The sequence below is a fragment of the Mirounga angustirostris genome, unplaced genomic scaffold (genome assembly GCF_029215605.1).
Source record: "Mirounga angustirostris isolate CCGP_5_RB_7025 unplaced genomic scaffold, mMirAng1.0.hap1 SCAF_5, whole genome shotgun sequence".
Taxonomy (NCBI): Eukaryota; Metazoa; Chordata; class Mammalia; order Carnivora; family Phocidae; genus Mirounga; species Mirounga angustirostris.
In genome coordinates this window covers 96,344,236-96,357,584 of record NW_026991713.1, presented here as the reverse complement: position 1 = coordinate 96,357,584, position 13,349 = coordinate 96,344,236, and the positions used below count along the sequence as shown (strand labels likewise).

The following is a 13,349-nucleotide window of genomic DNA, read 5'->3' as shown; positions in this document are numbered from 1 at the left end:
TCAGGAAGCCTTACGGGATTGCTCGAACACATAACGGTTCCGTTCTCTGAATTTCCACAGCATTTAGTCTGTACCTTTTGTTGCTCTTTTAACTATTTCATATACATGACTCTTCAGCAAGATTGTCCGTTTCTCACGGAAGAAACGGTCTCGTACATGGTATCCTTCCCACTGCTTTGCTGAATACGAAGCAGATGCTGAATAAATATATGCTATTTGAGTAAATGAATGCTGTCTGCACCCTGATCTGGCCAGAATCCCCTTGAGCTGAGCTCTATTTTGGCTGAAGCAGAATTGAAGTCCTTCCTACTAACAGTAATAGCCCCTTGCTTAGAAAGCAAAACAACGCAAATAAAAATAATTGTAATGTTCTCTTTACAGATAATGAAAATAAGACTGAAGATTTAAGTGATTTTTTTTTTCACAGCAAGAAAGTAGCAAAAAAACACCTAAAAATAAACATTTAAGTTAAAGGTTTAAATAGGAGATACGTATCCTTGGTTTGTAATTATAGTTTATATCCTTTTGAAAATGTCTCCTCTCTCAACCATATTTTTTGGGCTCTGCACTCAGTCTGTGTTAACTGAATAGCAACAGTTGGCAGGATAAGATCTTAAGGGCTCAGATGTGACCAGACCTAGTTGCTGCATGGGTTAGAAATGGCTAATTCCAGAAACGTTGACTTTGGGGACTGAGGTAAAGAAGTGGGAGCAAAATCGTAGTAATCACTCTAAGTCCCGGTGGTCCTCTTATTCTTTTCCTATTTTCATTAACTGGTACTCCCTGAGCCTCAGTGTCTCCAACTGTCAGCCCTGCTCCTGCCCTTGCTATAAGAAGCCAGTTTTTTAAGTGCTTTGAACTCTTTACAGAAGAGCTTTAGAGTTAAATGTGGGGCGTAGGGGGAGGAGGGCTGTTAATTTTAGCCTGGGGTTTTCCAGCTGGCACACTGTTTCCATCTTGAATCACTTCCACACCCTGAGCTCTGCCTGGGAGATCCCTCCTCCTGGGGGCTTCCCCATTTCCTGGTTTGGTCTGAGCCATAATGGTAAGCATTCCAGAAAAATGCTTAAGAGAAGCCTGGCTGAGTCATCTGACGCACAGCTCAGGAGGCAAAGAAAGTATAGTGATGAGAGATGCTGGTCCCAGTGGTGCTTGTGATGTGTGGCCTCCAAGAACCAAAAGGGTAGTATGACCATTTTTTTGTATTTTTGGTCTCTCACTAAGCAGTGACTCTCTGCTCAACCACTTGCAACCTTCAAGGACCTCCAAAGGCCCCATAGTCTGTTTCAGTTTCATGAGAGATAGAGGTTAGGATCTGTTCCCCAGGGCCTCCCAACTCTTTGTGGTTATCCTGACGATGTGAGGTAGTTTGGGATATTTCCTTTAGGACAACTGGGAAGACTAGGACATCTCCTTTCTCCTGTCTTTCCCTGCCATATGACTTTCCATGGGGAAGGAGGGCATTTAGGGAGAAGGAACAGGTAGGATTTCCCAGTGTCTTGCTGGTGTATTTTAATTTATTTAAATTTAGAGAAACAGCAGGCTAATCAGGCAATAATTAATTCCCTCTTCATTAGGGGCCTTCATGCATGCCTTTTGCATATGGATGAGCCTCGGGGTCACACTGTCCCTCAGAAGAACTACAGTTGGCAGAGGGTGATAGAGCCCCAGTGTGCTCTCCAGGCACTTGAGCTCCTTCCCCTTCTAAGCCAGTGCTCCTTTTCGCCCCCCCACCCTGACCTGACAGAGACTAGATTCTTGGGGGGAAAGAAGGGAAAGGTTAGTGAGGCTTCTTCTCCCATCCACCTCAGATCTCACTCTTACTGCCCCCGACCCATGTGCTCGGCACCTCTTCCTGCACCCTCATGTTCCATCCAGCCCTCTCCCTCCACCAGCTGCTGCTGGGATCTCTACAGGCCCCACTGGGTTGACCAGGAGCCCTCCTCAGCAGCTGTTGGCTTTGCACCTCTGCTTTTAGTTGGTTCATGACTCCTTCTGCCCCTGCTCTGCCTTTTTCCTCTGTAGCACTCTGTTTTTCTTAGGGAGACTGATGCCCTGAAAGTATATACTGCTCTGGTCCTGAGAAATATGCTCCCTCCTCCCCACTCACCATTGTGTGCTATATGGATTCAGCCACACTTCCTTGAGTAGACAGTAAAGCTCCCCAACACCTAAAACACACACCTACCAACACCTATACACTCCTAATTCTAGCTGCAAAGATAAATACATGGAGGCATTCAGAGTCTGGGGCAGCCCAGACTCGCTCACTACAGTCTCCTCCCTGGAGCTCCCCATTTCCAGGGAGCAAGTGGGGCACAGATGGGGGTGGGGGAGAAATGGGACCTGGGTGGTTACCGTGGCAACAGAGCCTAGCAGCAGCTGAGAGGCTGATGTGGGGGCTCTTGCAAGGCTGTCACTAGAGCCAAACCTAGAATGGGGGGCTCAGAGGTGATTGATCCCAGCTGGGCAGCCTGTGTTCCCTCCCCCAGACATACCCCTTGATTCCACCCCCACACCCTAGCAGCGCCTCTCCTTCAGAGAGGGCAGAGTGGGGAAAGCTAGGGAGAGTTAACCACAGGGGTTCTAATGCTGCACAGCTTTTGGGGGGGCAGCTGTAGATGGGGGTGAGTTAGGAGCAAGGCAGAAAATAAACCAAGCAGGGCAGCCTCTTTCTTGTGGCCCCTCTCACCTCTTCCTCTTTACTCCATTTTTCTCTCCTCCTTTCACTCCTTGCCCTCCATATGTCTTATCAGCTCTCTCCTCCTTTTCTTGCTTGCTTCATTGCCTGTCCCTTTTCTCTGTCTCCTTTCTCATGGTCTCTCTTGACCTTCACTGGCAAGTAACAAGCAAGCCACTCTAGTTTCTCTTGCTCTGGCTGCTCCCTTCAGTTTCTCCCTTCCATTCTCTCCCAAGTTAAAGCCCAAGGGGCACCTGGGTCGCTCAGTCAGTTAAGCGCCTGACTCTTGATTTCGACTCAGGTCATGATCCCAGGGTCATGAGATCAAGCCCCACGTCGGGCTCCCCACTGGGCTGGGAGCCTGCTTAAGATTCTCTTTCTCCCTCTCCCTCTGCTCCTACCCCCCTTAAAAAGAAGCCCAGGAACCCTAACTCCAGGTCAGAGCAGGCCAGTTCACACTGAATCTTAAAGGTTTCCCTCCAACCTCCCATCCTTCTTTTCCTCCCTTCTTGGTTGCCTGTTGCCGCCTCCCTCTCCTCTCTTTAGGGTTCATAAGCAGAACCAGGGCACTCCAGTATCTTGCAAAGTCTTTATTTGAAAATTTTGAAACTTACATCCCACAAGAATTCAAGATTATCACCACAAGAAGAAAGAGATAATACAAAAATATATATCACAGCATAGGAGCCAGGTAAGAGAAGAAGAAAGGAAGAAGGTGGAAAAATGGTGAGACGTAGGGACAAATGTGAGGGGAAGGCGGGGGGGGACAGGCAAAAGGAGGGAGAAGTGAAAAAACCAAGGAGGGCAGGGAGGAGGAGTGTGAGGGAGGCCAGGAAGGGGAGGGATAGATTGGGAGGCAGAGCTCCCGATGGCCTTGAACCAGCTGGCCCAGTCCCAGTCCCTGGCAGCCCAGATGAAGTTAGGGAGACCCTCAGGGAGGCCTGGAAGTGGAGGACTGGCTCAGGGACTCTGAATTCCAGAGAGTGACCCACACACGGACAGCCAGGATAGACAAGACAAAAGGGACTTAGGAGGAAGGGAAGGGCAAATGGGAGCCCCTTTCTCATGTAGTGCAACAGGTGACTCCCCAATACCCATCTCCCAGACAACAGAATTTAGCAGCTGGGGGAATTTTGGAGCCTCACTACCCCATTCCCATGGGGGAGCCCTCAGGGTAATGAGCACGCCCTTGGAGTGGGATGGGGGAGATGATGAAACACATGACATGGAATGGGATGGGACCATGACAGATGGGGGCACGAGGAGCCCCCAGCTCACCTCCCACCCACCTCTGGGGCAGCATGCAGGGGCCACAGAAACTAGATCAGTGGGTGTTCATGAGGGAGAGTGTGAGCACAACACACAACACCACAACATGGGGCCAGGAAATGCGAGTGAGAGGTAACGAGAGAGTCACCCACTGACCACTGAGTGACTGAGCTGAGCCTGGAATGTGGGAGGAAGAGAGCGAAGAGTGTGAAACAAAGGGTGAATGTGAGGGATGGGGAGGGGCGGTGTGGGTGGAGAGAGGGTGCAGACTGGCTGTACAAGAGCACAAATGTGTGCGATGGCCCGGGAGGGTGGAGGTGAGTGTGCAAGGCTTTCATGTGAGTGTGCAAGGGAGGGGATGGGGGACCAGAAGCCACAAATATGTGAGGCCCCCCACCTAAAGGAGGGTGAGCAGGTAGGATTGCCTATGGGGCCAGTGAGGGTTCCAGGGTGGTTTGCAAGGGCAGGAGCCAGGAGCCCCTGTGGCCCCAGCTCCCACAGCTGCCCCACCCTCAGTGGGATGGGGGCTATGCCGGCCCCTTGGCCTCCTGCTTGGCGGCACCCCAACATTGGGGGGCATCACAGATTCACCAGGGGAATCCTGAGAGGAAGAGGGAGAGGGCACAGTCAGGAACCACTGGGTAAGCCAGAATCAAAGGGAAGTCCAAGGCAAAAAAGGGACTCCAGGATAAGAGGGCAGAGTTGAGTTAAATGACAGCGTGAGAACAGGACAGAGATCCACAGAGAGTGGGAGAAGGAAGGGTCCCCTAGAGAGGACCTGGTCCAGTCCTAGGGAGGGCCAGGGGCTGTGTGGGGTCTAGGTCTACCTCCTTCCCACCCACCCAGGAGGGAACACCCCCAACCAAGGCTCTGGACCAAAGTTGCCTTACCTCCCAGCCCTCCCAGCCCTTTGCCCCTGCCCTCACCGGTTCAACTGGAAGGCTGGAGCCCCCTTGGGCTGGGGCATCCCAGACCGGGGTCCCCCTCGGGGCTCCTCATGGTCAGGGGTGGGGGTAGGCGAGTCCCCGAAGGCCCCCAGCACAGTGACCCCAGCTGGGGACAGGTCTGTCAGCGGCTGCTGGCTCTCTTCCTGCCTCAGGGCACCTTGCTGCCCAGAGGGCCTGCGCCGCTTCTGGCTTCGGTCCCAGCTGGTACACAGGAAGGAAAGAGGTTCTCTCACACATTTAAGAAGCCCCCATCCTGGGCCTGCAGTGCTGGTGACGCCCAGCCTCCCTCAGGCACCCCAACATCCTACAGCAGAGAAACTGGCCTCTTAACAGTTCCCTATATCAAATATCTGGAGACTGAGTGTCCATAAAGCTACTTTCCCTATCCCCCAGGGGGTTCAGGGATGTAAACCATCCTCCGGACCTGGTCCAGACCCGCAGAATCAGTACCTCCTCCCCATCAACACAGAGTCCCCCAGAATTGCCCCCTCCCCCATACATACCCGGAAGAGCCATTTCTCTCCTCAGCAGGCGCCTGGAAGGTTTAGTTCTAGTTCAAAATCAGCTAATGACCTGGACACCTGAGTCTAATGATTCTCTCAGCAAAGTGTGAAGGACTGAGTGACCCAAATGCGTGCAGAGAAACCTCCAGACTTTCTCCCTCCTCCCCAGGCAGCCCCAAGAAGGGGCTCTGCAGAATGGGTCAGTTTTCTCTGTCTTGGAGGAGATGGGGACAAGGCATGCCCACCAAGGCATCCCTTGCAAGCCCCCAGCGCACATAAATAATTCTCCTCCCTTTCCCATTATCCTTGTATTTCTCTGGGAAAAGGAATTTGCCCTGATTCTTCACCATCTCCCCCACCCAAATCCTTACCACCGTTTCCCAAGGTTTTTCTTACTTAAATCCACCACTTCCTAGCCCACCTCCAGCAAAAATGCTGCCCTTGCTCCTGCCCTCCTTCCAGCCAAACATTGCCAAACTTAGGTCCCCAATCTGCCAGCACCCTCCTCCCTGCAGCTTACCAGAACTTGAAGATGATGCCAGTGGCCACAAGAACAATAATGATGGAGATGGTAATTGTGACATAGAGCTGGGGGTCCACACCTGATTGGGGGGGAGAAAGTTTTAGGGAGGCCTGAGGTGGTAGGAGCCAAGAGGGGGTGGGGTATGGGATTAGGCTTCAGGTTCAATAAGCTTGCGGAGTGTTGCCGTTTGAATCCACAATGTCCAACTCTTTCTGCTTTCCTGACCCCCCACCCTTCATTCTTAGCATCAACTTTCCCTGAAGTTTTTAGTTCTTTTCCTCCACAGTCCCAAATCTTCTGTGTACATGTGATGAAGAGGAGGCTCCAAGGTCAGAGAGAACCCCTCTCTCTGCATAGAAACTAGGGGTGGAAATGTCCATCTCTGCACTAGCCCCACCCCCAAACTGGCCCTATCTTAGCATTCCTTGAGCAGAAATGTCACCCTGAAGGTCCCTTTCATTCAAGGTGTTCTTCTGCATGGAATACTCCCACTCCATTTTCAAGGTCCAGCTCCAATGTCAATTCTTGGAAGGTGTCCTGATGCCCAGGCAAAAGTAATCTCTCCCTCCCTTATTTTCCTAAAAACATGCTGTGTGTGCCTCTATTAGAGCACTTAGTACATTGACTCATCCCTGAGTGTTCACACGTCTGTCTTGTCCAGTGGACCTGAGTCCCTCCAGGGCTCAGAGGGTGTTTCATCTCTGCCCCTGTGCCGGGACAGAGCCTGACACATTTGTGGGAGGAGCTAACAGACAAGATCTCTGTTGCTGCCCGTAGAGCCTTCATCCAGCCTCCCCACCCCTAGATGCCCCCTACCAGGCTCTCCCACTCGCACTCACCTTCCCCATGGGTCCCAAAAAGGAACGGCCGCAGGGTGGCAGGTGCCTCTCCAAGGATGAGCCCATCTCCATCACCCCGCATGGAATCTGAGTTGGGGTGTGGGGTTGCCAGCCCATGGGGGGCTGCAAAACCATAGTCCAGGGGCAGAAATCCAGGATTGGCAGAGTTGGAGTCCCCCCCATCCTCTCGAGACACTGTAGGGCCCCATACAATAGCCCAGGGGTACTGGGATGAGGGTGGCCCCTCCTCAAAGCCAGATGGGGTGGCAGGGGGTGCAGTGCCTGGCAGGACCTGCCGACGCGATCTTGGGACCCGAGGGGATCGGCTTGGTGGGGGTGCCCGCTCCCACACGCACACGTGGCGTGGGGCAGAGGGGCCTCCCCGGGCACAGGGGGGCCGGGCTGGGGCTGGTGGGGTTCGAGGGGAGGAGGAGGAACCTTGAGCAGGTGGTGGGAGGGGCAGCAACAGCAGTGGCCAAAGAGGGAGGAGGTGGGACAGGAGCAGTGCGGGCCTGCAAGAAGGGAGAGAAGGGTGAGACAAAGCCCGTCCGTCTTAGGCTTATTGTGTGAGGCTTATTGTGTGCGGAGCACAGGCTCATACCAGAGGTCCCGGGCTGCCTCCCTCCAGCTTTCTCAGGAAAAGCAGGTGCGCTTTGGGAAGATTGGCCTCATTCCCTCCCTTTCTAGGGTCTGGCCCTCAGGAAGGAAGGCCCAGGGTGGACCTAGGAGGGAAGAGGCCGGGACCCCAGGAGAAGTGGACTCCAGGCTCCCTCTGCTGTGCCAAACTTACCACATTTTGGACTTCATGTCTGAGCTCTTCCTCAGCTGTGACCCAGATTTTCAGCCTTTACTGGAGGAGAGAGGGGGTCGTCACATCCCAACCCTGCCCTGAGCGCTTCCCCAGCTCGTTCAGCCACCAGTCCTACCCGGATCAACCCTCCAGATCCTCCGAGGCTGTCAGCTGCCGCTTAGCATCCTTCTGGGGAGTAGGGGGATCTCCCAGAGTGGTTCCTGTCTAGCCCCCAGCCCCTATCTACTACTGCCCAGAGATCCTTGTAACTTCCCCATGTCGGGGTCTACTCTTACTTCTCTGGCTTCCTGCCTTCTCACTTCCTCTGCCCACAGCTCCAAGCTCTTGTTGGAGCTTAATTTAGAGCCAAGAACCTTGTGATTCCTTGAGCACCTACTGCTAGGGAGGGAGTCTGAGAGTGGGGGAGGGAAGAGGAAGTCAATCTGAGTGAGTGCGTGAATGTGTGTGTGGTGGCGAGTGCACAAGGGGAGCACTCCAGCCTGCCCAGCCTGCTTGGAGTCCCAAGCGGTTCTCTTCTGATGGGCCCCGGGGAATCTACATCTTCAGGAGAAGGGAAATAGGGGATGGAGGGATGGAAAGAAAGAAACAGAGAAAGAGGGGCGCCTGGGTGGCTCAGTCGTTAAGCGTCTGCCTTGGGCTCAGGTCGTGATCCCAGGGTCCTGGGATCGAGCCCCACATCGGGCTCCCTGCTCTCTGGGAAGCCTGCTTCTCCCTCTCCCACTCTCCCACTCCCTCTGCTTGTGTTCCCTCTCTCGCTGTGTCTCTCTCTGTCAAATAAATAAAATCTTTAAAAAAGAAGAAGAAGAAACAGAGAAAGACAGAGGTGGGTGGGAGAGAAACTACAGAGTATAATTTTTGCTCAATGTTAAATCATCCAAATGCATAGGTGCTCTCTGAAGGGAGGTGGAGCTGGGGAGAGGCCACCCCCTCAAATGTAGCTCTCCTGGGTAGAGTCCTGGGAGAATCTGGATAGTTGGGTTTTGAAAGAGGAAGGACATGTTCTCAGAGCTGAAGGGGGTGGATCCAGGGGGGCCAGGCTCCCCAGAGTGGATGAGGATATGACACCCTGGGTCCTCTGGATTCTGGGTCTAAATCTGCACACTAAGTGCTCTCAGAAAATAACAGGAGAATATGATGGGAAAGTCTGGGGAAGGGCAAGGGGAAGTGGGCTGTGGGGAGAGAGGTGAATGGTAAGAGTCTGAGGAGAGGAGAAAGGTGAAAGAAAGGTGAAGAACTGGGTACAGAGCACAGCAGGAGGGAGAGGAGTCCGCCTGAAAGAGGATGGACTGGGAAGGGTGTGGGTATGGAAGATTGGAAGCCTGGAGGATGCTGAAGGGAGAACAAGCTAGGAGTACAGGTGAGAGAGGGAAACGGAAAGCGAAGGGGTCGCAGGATCAGGGGAAGAAGAGGCAAGGGCAGGAGGACAGGGAAAGAAAGGTCTAGGCAGGACGGGAAGTGGAGAGAGTGGAAGGGGAAGAGAGAAAAGGGGTGGAAAAGACCAGGGACGCGGAGAAAGGAAATGGAAAAGGAGAGAACATCATACCGAGGACCAGATGAGAAGAGGAAGGGACGGGGGACTGAAAACGGAGCAGCAAAGATGGAGGAGTTGGAAAGTGTTTCTTCAAATGTAAAGGGATATGGAGCTCTGGAAAGATATGGGGATGGGAGCCTGGTGGGCTGAAGGGAGAGAGGGACGCGAAGAGAAGGAAGCTGGAGGGAGGGATCGAGGGAGGGAGGAAGGAGGTTAGAGCGAACCAGTGAAGCGGAGAAGGGCTCACGGGGACATCTGTGGCCAGCTGACTCCAGGACTCATTTGCCTCTCAGCCTTATGCATCCCCCCCCAAACCAACGTCAACTCCAGTCCCTGAGCCCCGCATCCCCTTTAGCCACCCCCTCCAGGAAGCCCGCAGTCCCCAGCCTGGCGCGCCACCCCCACCCTCTCCTCGCTTCTCACCGACCTGTTGTGCGCAGGAGACGAGCTGGGGGTGGGGCGGGAGCCTTGGGGTGGGGGAACCGGGCCCCATCCCCAGCGCTGCCCCGGGCCCACCCCTCCCACCGGCCCGCGCTCCCCGGGCAGGCTGGAAAGGGCGGGAGTGGGGAGGAAAGAGAGGACCAGGAGGTCAGCGAAGGGACTGCGAGGCAGGCAGCGCCGAGGGCAGAAAGGGAACCCGAGGCAGGAGGATACACGGAGCCGAGGGCTGAGCCGAAGGCGGGATGGAGGCAGCCGCGGGGACTGTGACCGCTGCGCCAGGAGGGCAGGATGGAGTCGGGACCCGCGGAGGGATGGAGAGCGCGGCGGGGAAGGCGCGCCTCGGGGCCGGCGGCTCGAGCCCGGGCCTGGGACCGCGCCGGGAGGGGCGGGGGGCCGAGGGCGCCGAGTCGGGAAGGGCAGGGCCGGGCTCCCGCGGGCGGGGGCCTGGGGGGTCCCTCTCGCTCACCTGCATGCCTGGCGCGGCGGCGCGACAGCTGCGGGCGCTCGGGGCGGCGCGGGGCTGGGGGGTCGCGGGAGCTTGTGGGGCACGGGGCATGGTCGGGGGGTTTGGCCGGCAGCCGGGGCGCTGGAGAGGGTGGGGGGTGGGCGCCCGGGGCGCGGGGCGGCGGCGGCGGCGGCGGCGGCGGGAGATGCTCGGCTCGGCTCGGCTCGGCTCGGCTGGGCTCGGGCTGCGCTCGGCTCGGCTGGGCTCGGCGCGGCAGCTCCGAGCGCGAGGTCTCCGCCTCTCCCCCTCCCGCGGTGGGCCACGCGCGGTTTAACCCTCCCGCTGCCGCGCCGCAGGACTGGCGCCCAGCTGGGTCCCAGGTGGAGGGTTGGAGCGGGCAGCGGAGCGGGACCGACAGTCTGATTCCCGGGGTCCAGGGAGCGGGCTTCTCCACCCCTTTCACCCAACTCCATGGATACCCATGGTCATTCCAGTCACTTTCTGAGATTCTGAGTCACCTAAGGCTCTGCATCCCCAAGGCCGTTTCGCCCCTGGTGGACATTGCAGAGCGCCGGGGATCTAGGTGGGGCTGGGGGTGGGGGTAAAGACCTCGAACCATCCTTGGATTATCCCAAAGGCTTGATCCCGCATTTCACTCTGGCCCTGCTACAGTGCATTCTCCTGGAAGCTACTCAAATGATCTTTAAAATAAGTAGATCAAGTCTCATTACTCAGCTTTTCTAGCACTCAGAATATTCAGACTCCTCATTGTGACTTACAAGGCCCTATATGACCTGTCCACTAGGTTGCTTTCTGATTTCCCCTCCTCACACTCTATGCCCCAGCCACATTGGACATGATCTACGTTCCTAGAACTAGAGGATCTTAACCTGCCACTGGGCCTTGGCACTTACTCTTCCCTCTGCCTGGAATGTTTTCCCCTGGCTTTTCACAATGACTCACATTTTTTTTTTCGTTAAAATTTCACTGAGATCCAATGTCACTTCCTCTGAGAGGCCTTCCCTAACTTCTCTAGCAAAAGTAGCTTCCCCTATCCCCACTCTCACTCCATTCTACCCCATCCTTCTCAATCATGTTTTATTTATTTATTTATTTATTTATTTATTTTAAGATTTTATTTATTTATTTGTCAAAGAGAGAGAGAGGGAGAGAGCACAAGCAGGGGGAGCGGCAGGCAGAGGGAGAAGCAGGCTCCTCGCTGGGCAAGGAGCCTGATGTAGGACTCAATCCCAGGACCCTGGGATCATGACCTGAACAAAAGGCAGATGCTTAACTGAATGAGCCACCCAGGTGTCCCAATCATGTTTTATTCTGATTGCACTTGTAGGACACCACGCTCTTCTTAGTTTCCCTTCAACTTCACTGGCTTTCCCTTCTCAGTCTTCTGCTCGACCTCTAAATGTTAGCGCTCACTATGCCTCAGTCCTTGGTTCTCTTCTCTTTCCACATTCTCTGTCCAGTGATGTCATCCAGTCCCAGGGCTTAAATACTATGTAAATGTCAGCAAGTCCTAAATTTATATCCAAAGCTCTAGACTCATTTATCCAACAACCTGCTTGACATCTCCACTTGGATGTCTAATGGCCATGTGAAGCTAATGTGGCTAAAATAAATGGCTTGAATTCTTCCCCCACCAATCCATTTCTCTCTTTGTGTCCCATCCTGGGACATGACAACTAGTTGTTTGGGCTGAAAACCTAGGGAACATCTTTTTCCTCCTTTCCCCTTTCTCTCTAATTCTTGCCCTGTATCTAATTCACCAGCAAGGTCTGTGACCTCTGCATGCAAAATACATCCTGGATCCACCCACTTCTCTCCACCTTTGTTACTTCTGTCCTGGTTCAAGCCATCATCTCTCATCTGGAATAGCGCAATAGATTCTTAGCTGGTTGTTTGCTTCTGCCGTTGCCCTATACAAACCAGTCTTCACAATATCCAGTAATATTTTTATAACCAAATCATATTATGCTCTTCCCTGCTTAAAATATTTGAGTGGCTTTTCATTGTACTTGGTATAAATCTGAGCTCATTGTTAGGAGAGGCCCTCCAACTTGTACTCTTCCTCGATGTTCAAACAATGCTCCTGCCAGATCAAATCTCTTGATGTTCTAGAACATCTGAAATGATTCCCTTAGCACCCCGGCACTTTTGACTACCTCTTCCCGAAATCCTTTGCCCACCCCTCACCCTCTTCTTCACCTGGTTGGCTCCCTCTTGTCATTCAGTCACCCACTCTGTTTCTTCAATATGTTTCATTGTCTTTCCAACTCATCACTCTCTAAAGTGATCTTATATTTGTTTACTGTTTATTGCCTCCCCCTGCCCCTGCCCCACCCCCAGCTGCCATACACCAGAGAACAAAGATCTCCTTTGTCTTGTTCACCTTGTATCCTCAGAGCCTGGCACATAGTAGATGTTCAATATTTATTGCTTGGTAAACTTTACCTGGGACCCCTGCCCATTCTCTTCTCTGCTCTCCCCCTGCCTTTCCTCCCTCTCTGCCTGCCCTCCCTGATCTCTGCCCTGTGCTGAATGCTGTAGGTTGAGTCTCTGCTCACACCCACGCCCCTCCAGACTCTTGCCCTTCATCCTCTGCATTATTACTGTCATTAGCCTGGCACTCCTGCCTCCCGGAAGGAAGCCTGCTATTCTGACCAGCATCTGCAGCGGTTGCCCTCCTGTTTGTCCTTCCCTGACAGCCCTTCATTCAGAAGTCAGCACAGCAGTGACTGTACCACCCTCCTAGTGTTTCCCGGTGGCCGGAGAAAGACGGTACACATTGAATGCGAAGCAGGCCATGCGAGGCAGGGTGTGCAAATCATGCCATATCCTGGGCTGGCACAGTAAGCCCCATATCCTGAGGACATGCTCTAAGAGGACTCATTATGTGATGGGTGTGGGTGAGATTTACCAAGTGAATATTCACTCCCCGTGTAAGTGCCTTTTACACTGAGGACTTTGGATCATTACCAATTATTTCTAGTATTCTTTTTTAAATAAAGATTTCATTTCTTTATTGGACACAGAGAGAGAGAGAGAGCACAAGCAGGGGGAGTGGCAGAGGGAGAGGGAGAAGCAGGCTCCCCACTGAGCAAGGAGCCCAATGCAGGGCTCGATCCCAGGACCCTGGGATCATGACCTGAGCCGAAGGCAGACACTTAACCAACTGAGCCACCCAGGCACCCCTATTTCTTGTATTCTTGATTCATTCATTCTTTCGACAACTCTTTTTGGAACATGCTGGGCACTGGTGCTGCTGGCTGGAGATACAGCAGAGAGCAAGAACAAAGTCATCAATGTCCTCATGGAACTTAGAATCTAGTGAAGGAGACAGTGAAA

The 13,349-nt window shown here is 53.7% G+C and overlaps 1 protein-coding gene across 1 annotated transcript; it reads right to left on the bottom strand.

The window, feature by feature from the left end:
- Positions 1–3,192: 3,192 nt before the first annotated feature.
- Positions 3,193–10,133, bottom strand: PIANP (PILR alpha associated neural protein). The gene is made up of 6 exons (XM_045871106.3): positions 10,011–10,133; positions 7,552–7,611; positions 6,762–7,273; positions 5,920–6,001; positions 4,876–5,097; positions 3,193–4,550 (listed from the first exon to the last, which is right to left on the bottom strand). Exons 2-6 carry the CDS (start codon positions 7,566–7,568, stop codon positions 4,529–4,531), a joined length of 855 nt encoding a protein of 284 aa, XP_045727062.1. The 5' UTR covers positions 7,569–7,611; positions 10,011–10,133; the 3' UTR covers positions 3,193–4,528.
- Between the last annotated feature and the right edge of the window lie 3,216 nt (positions 10,134–13,349).

Excerpts from the sequence above, each read along its gene's own strand:
- PIANP (XM_045871106.3), bottom strand. Across the intron at positions 5,098-5,919 it reads GGCATCATCTTCAAGTTCTG|CTGGGACCGAAGCCAGAAGC; the intron begins GTAAGCTGCAGG and ends CCTGTGTACCAG. Across the intron at positions 4,551-4,875 it reads CCAGCCTTCCAGTTGAACCG|GATTCCCCTGGTGAATCTGT; the intron begins GTGAGGGCAGGG and ends TCTTCCTCTCAG.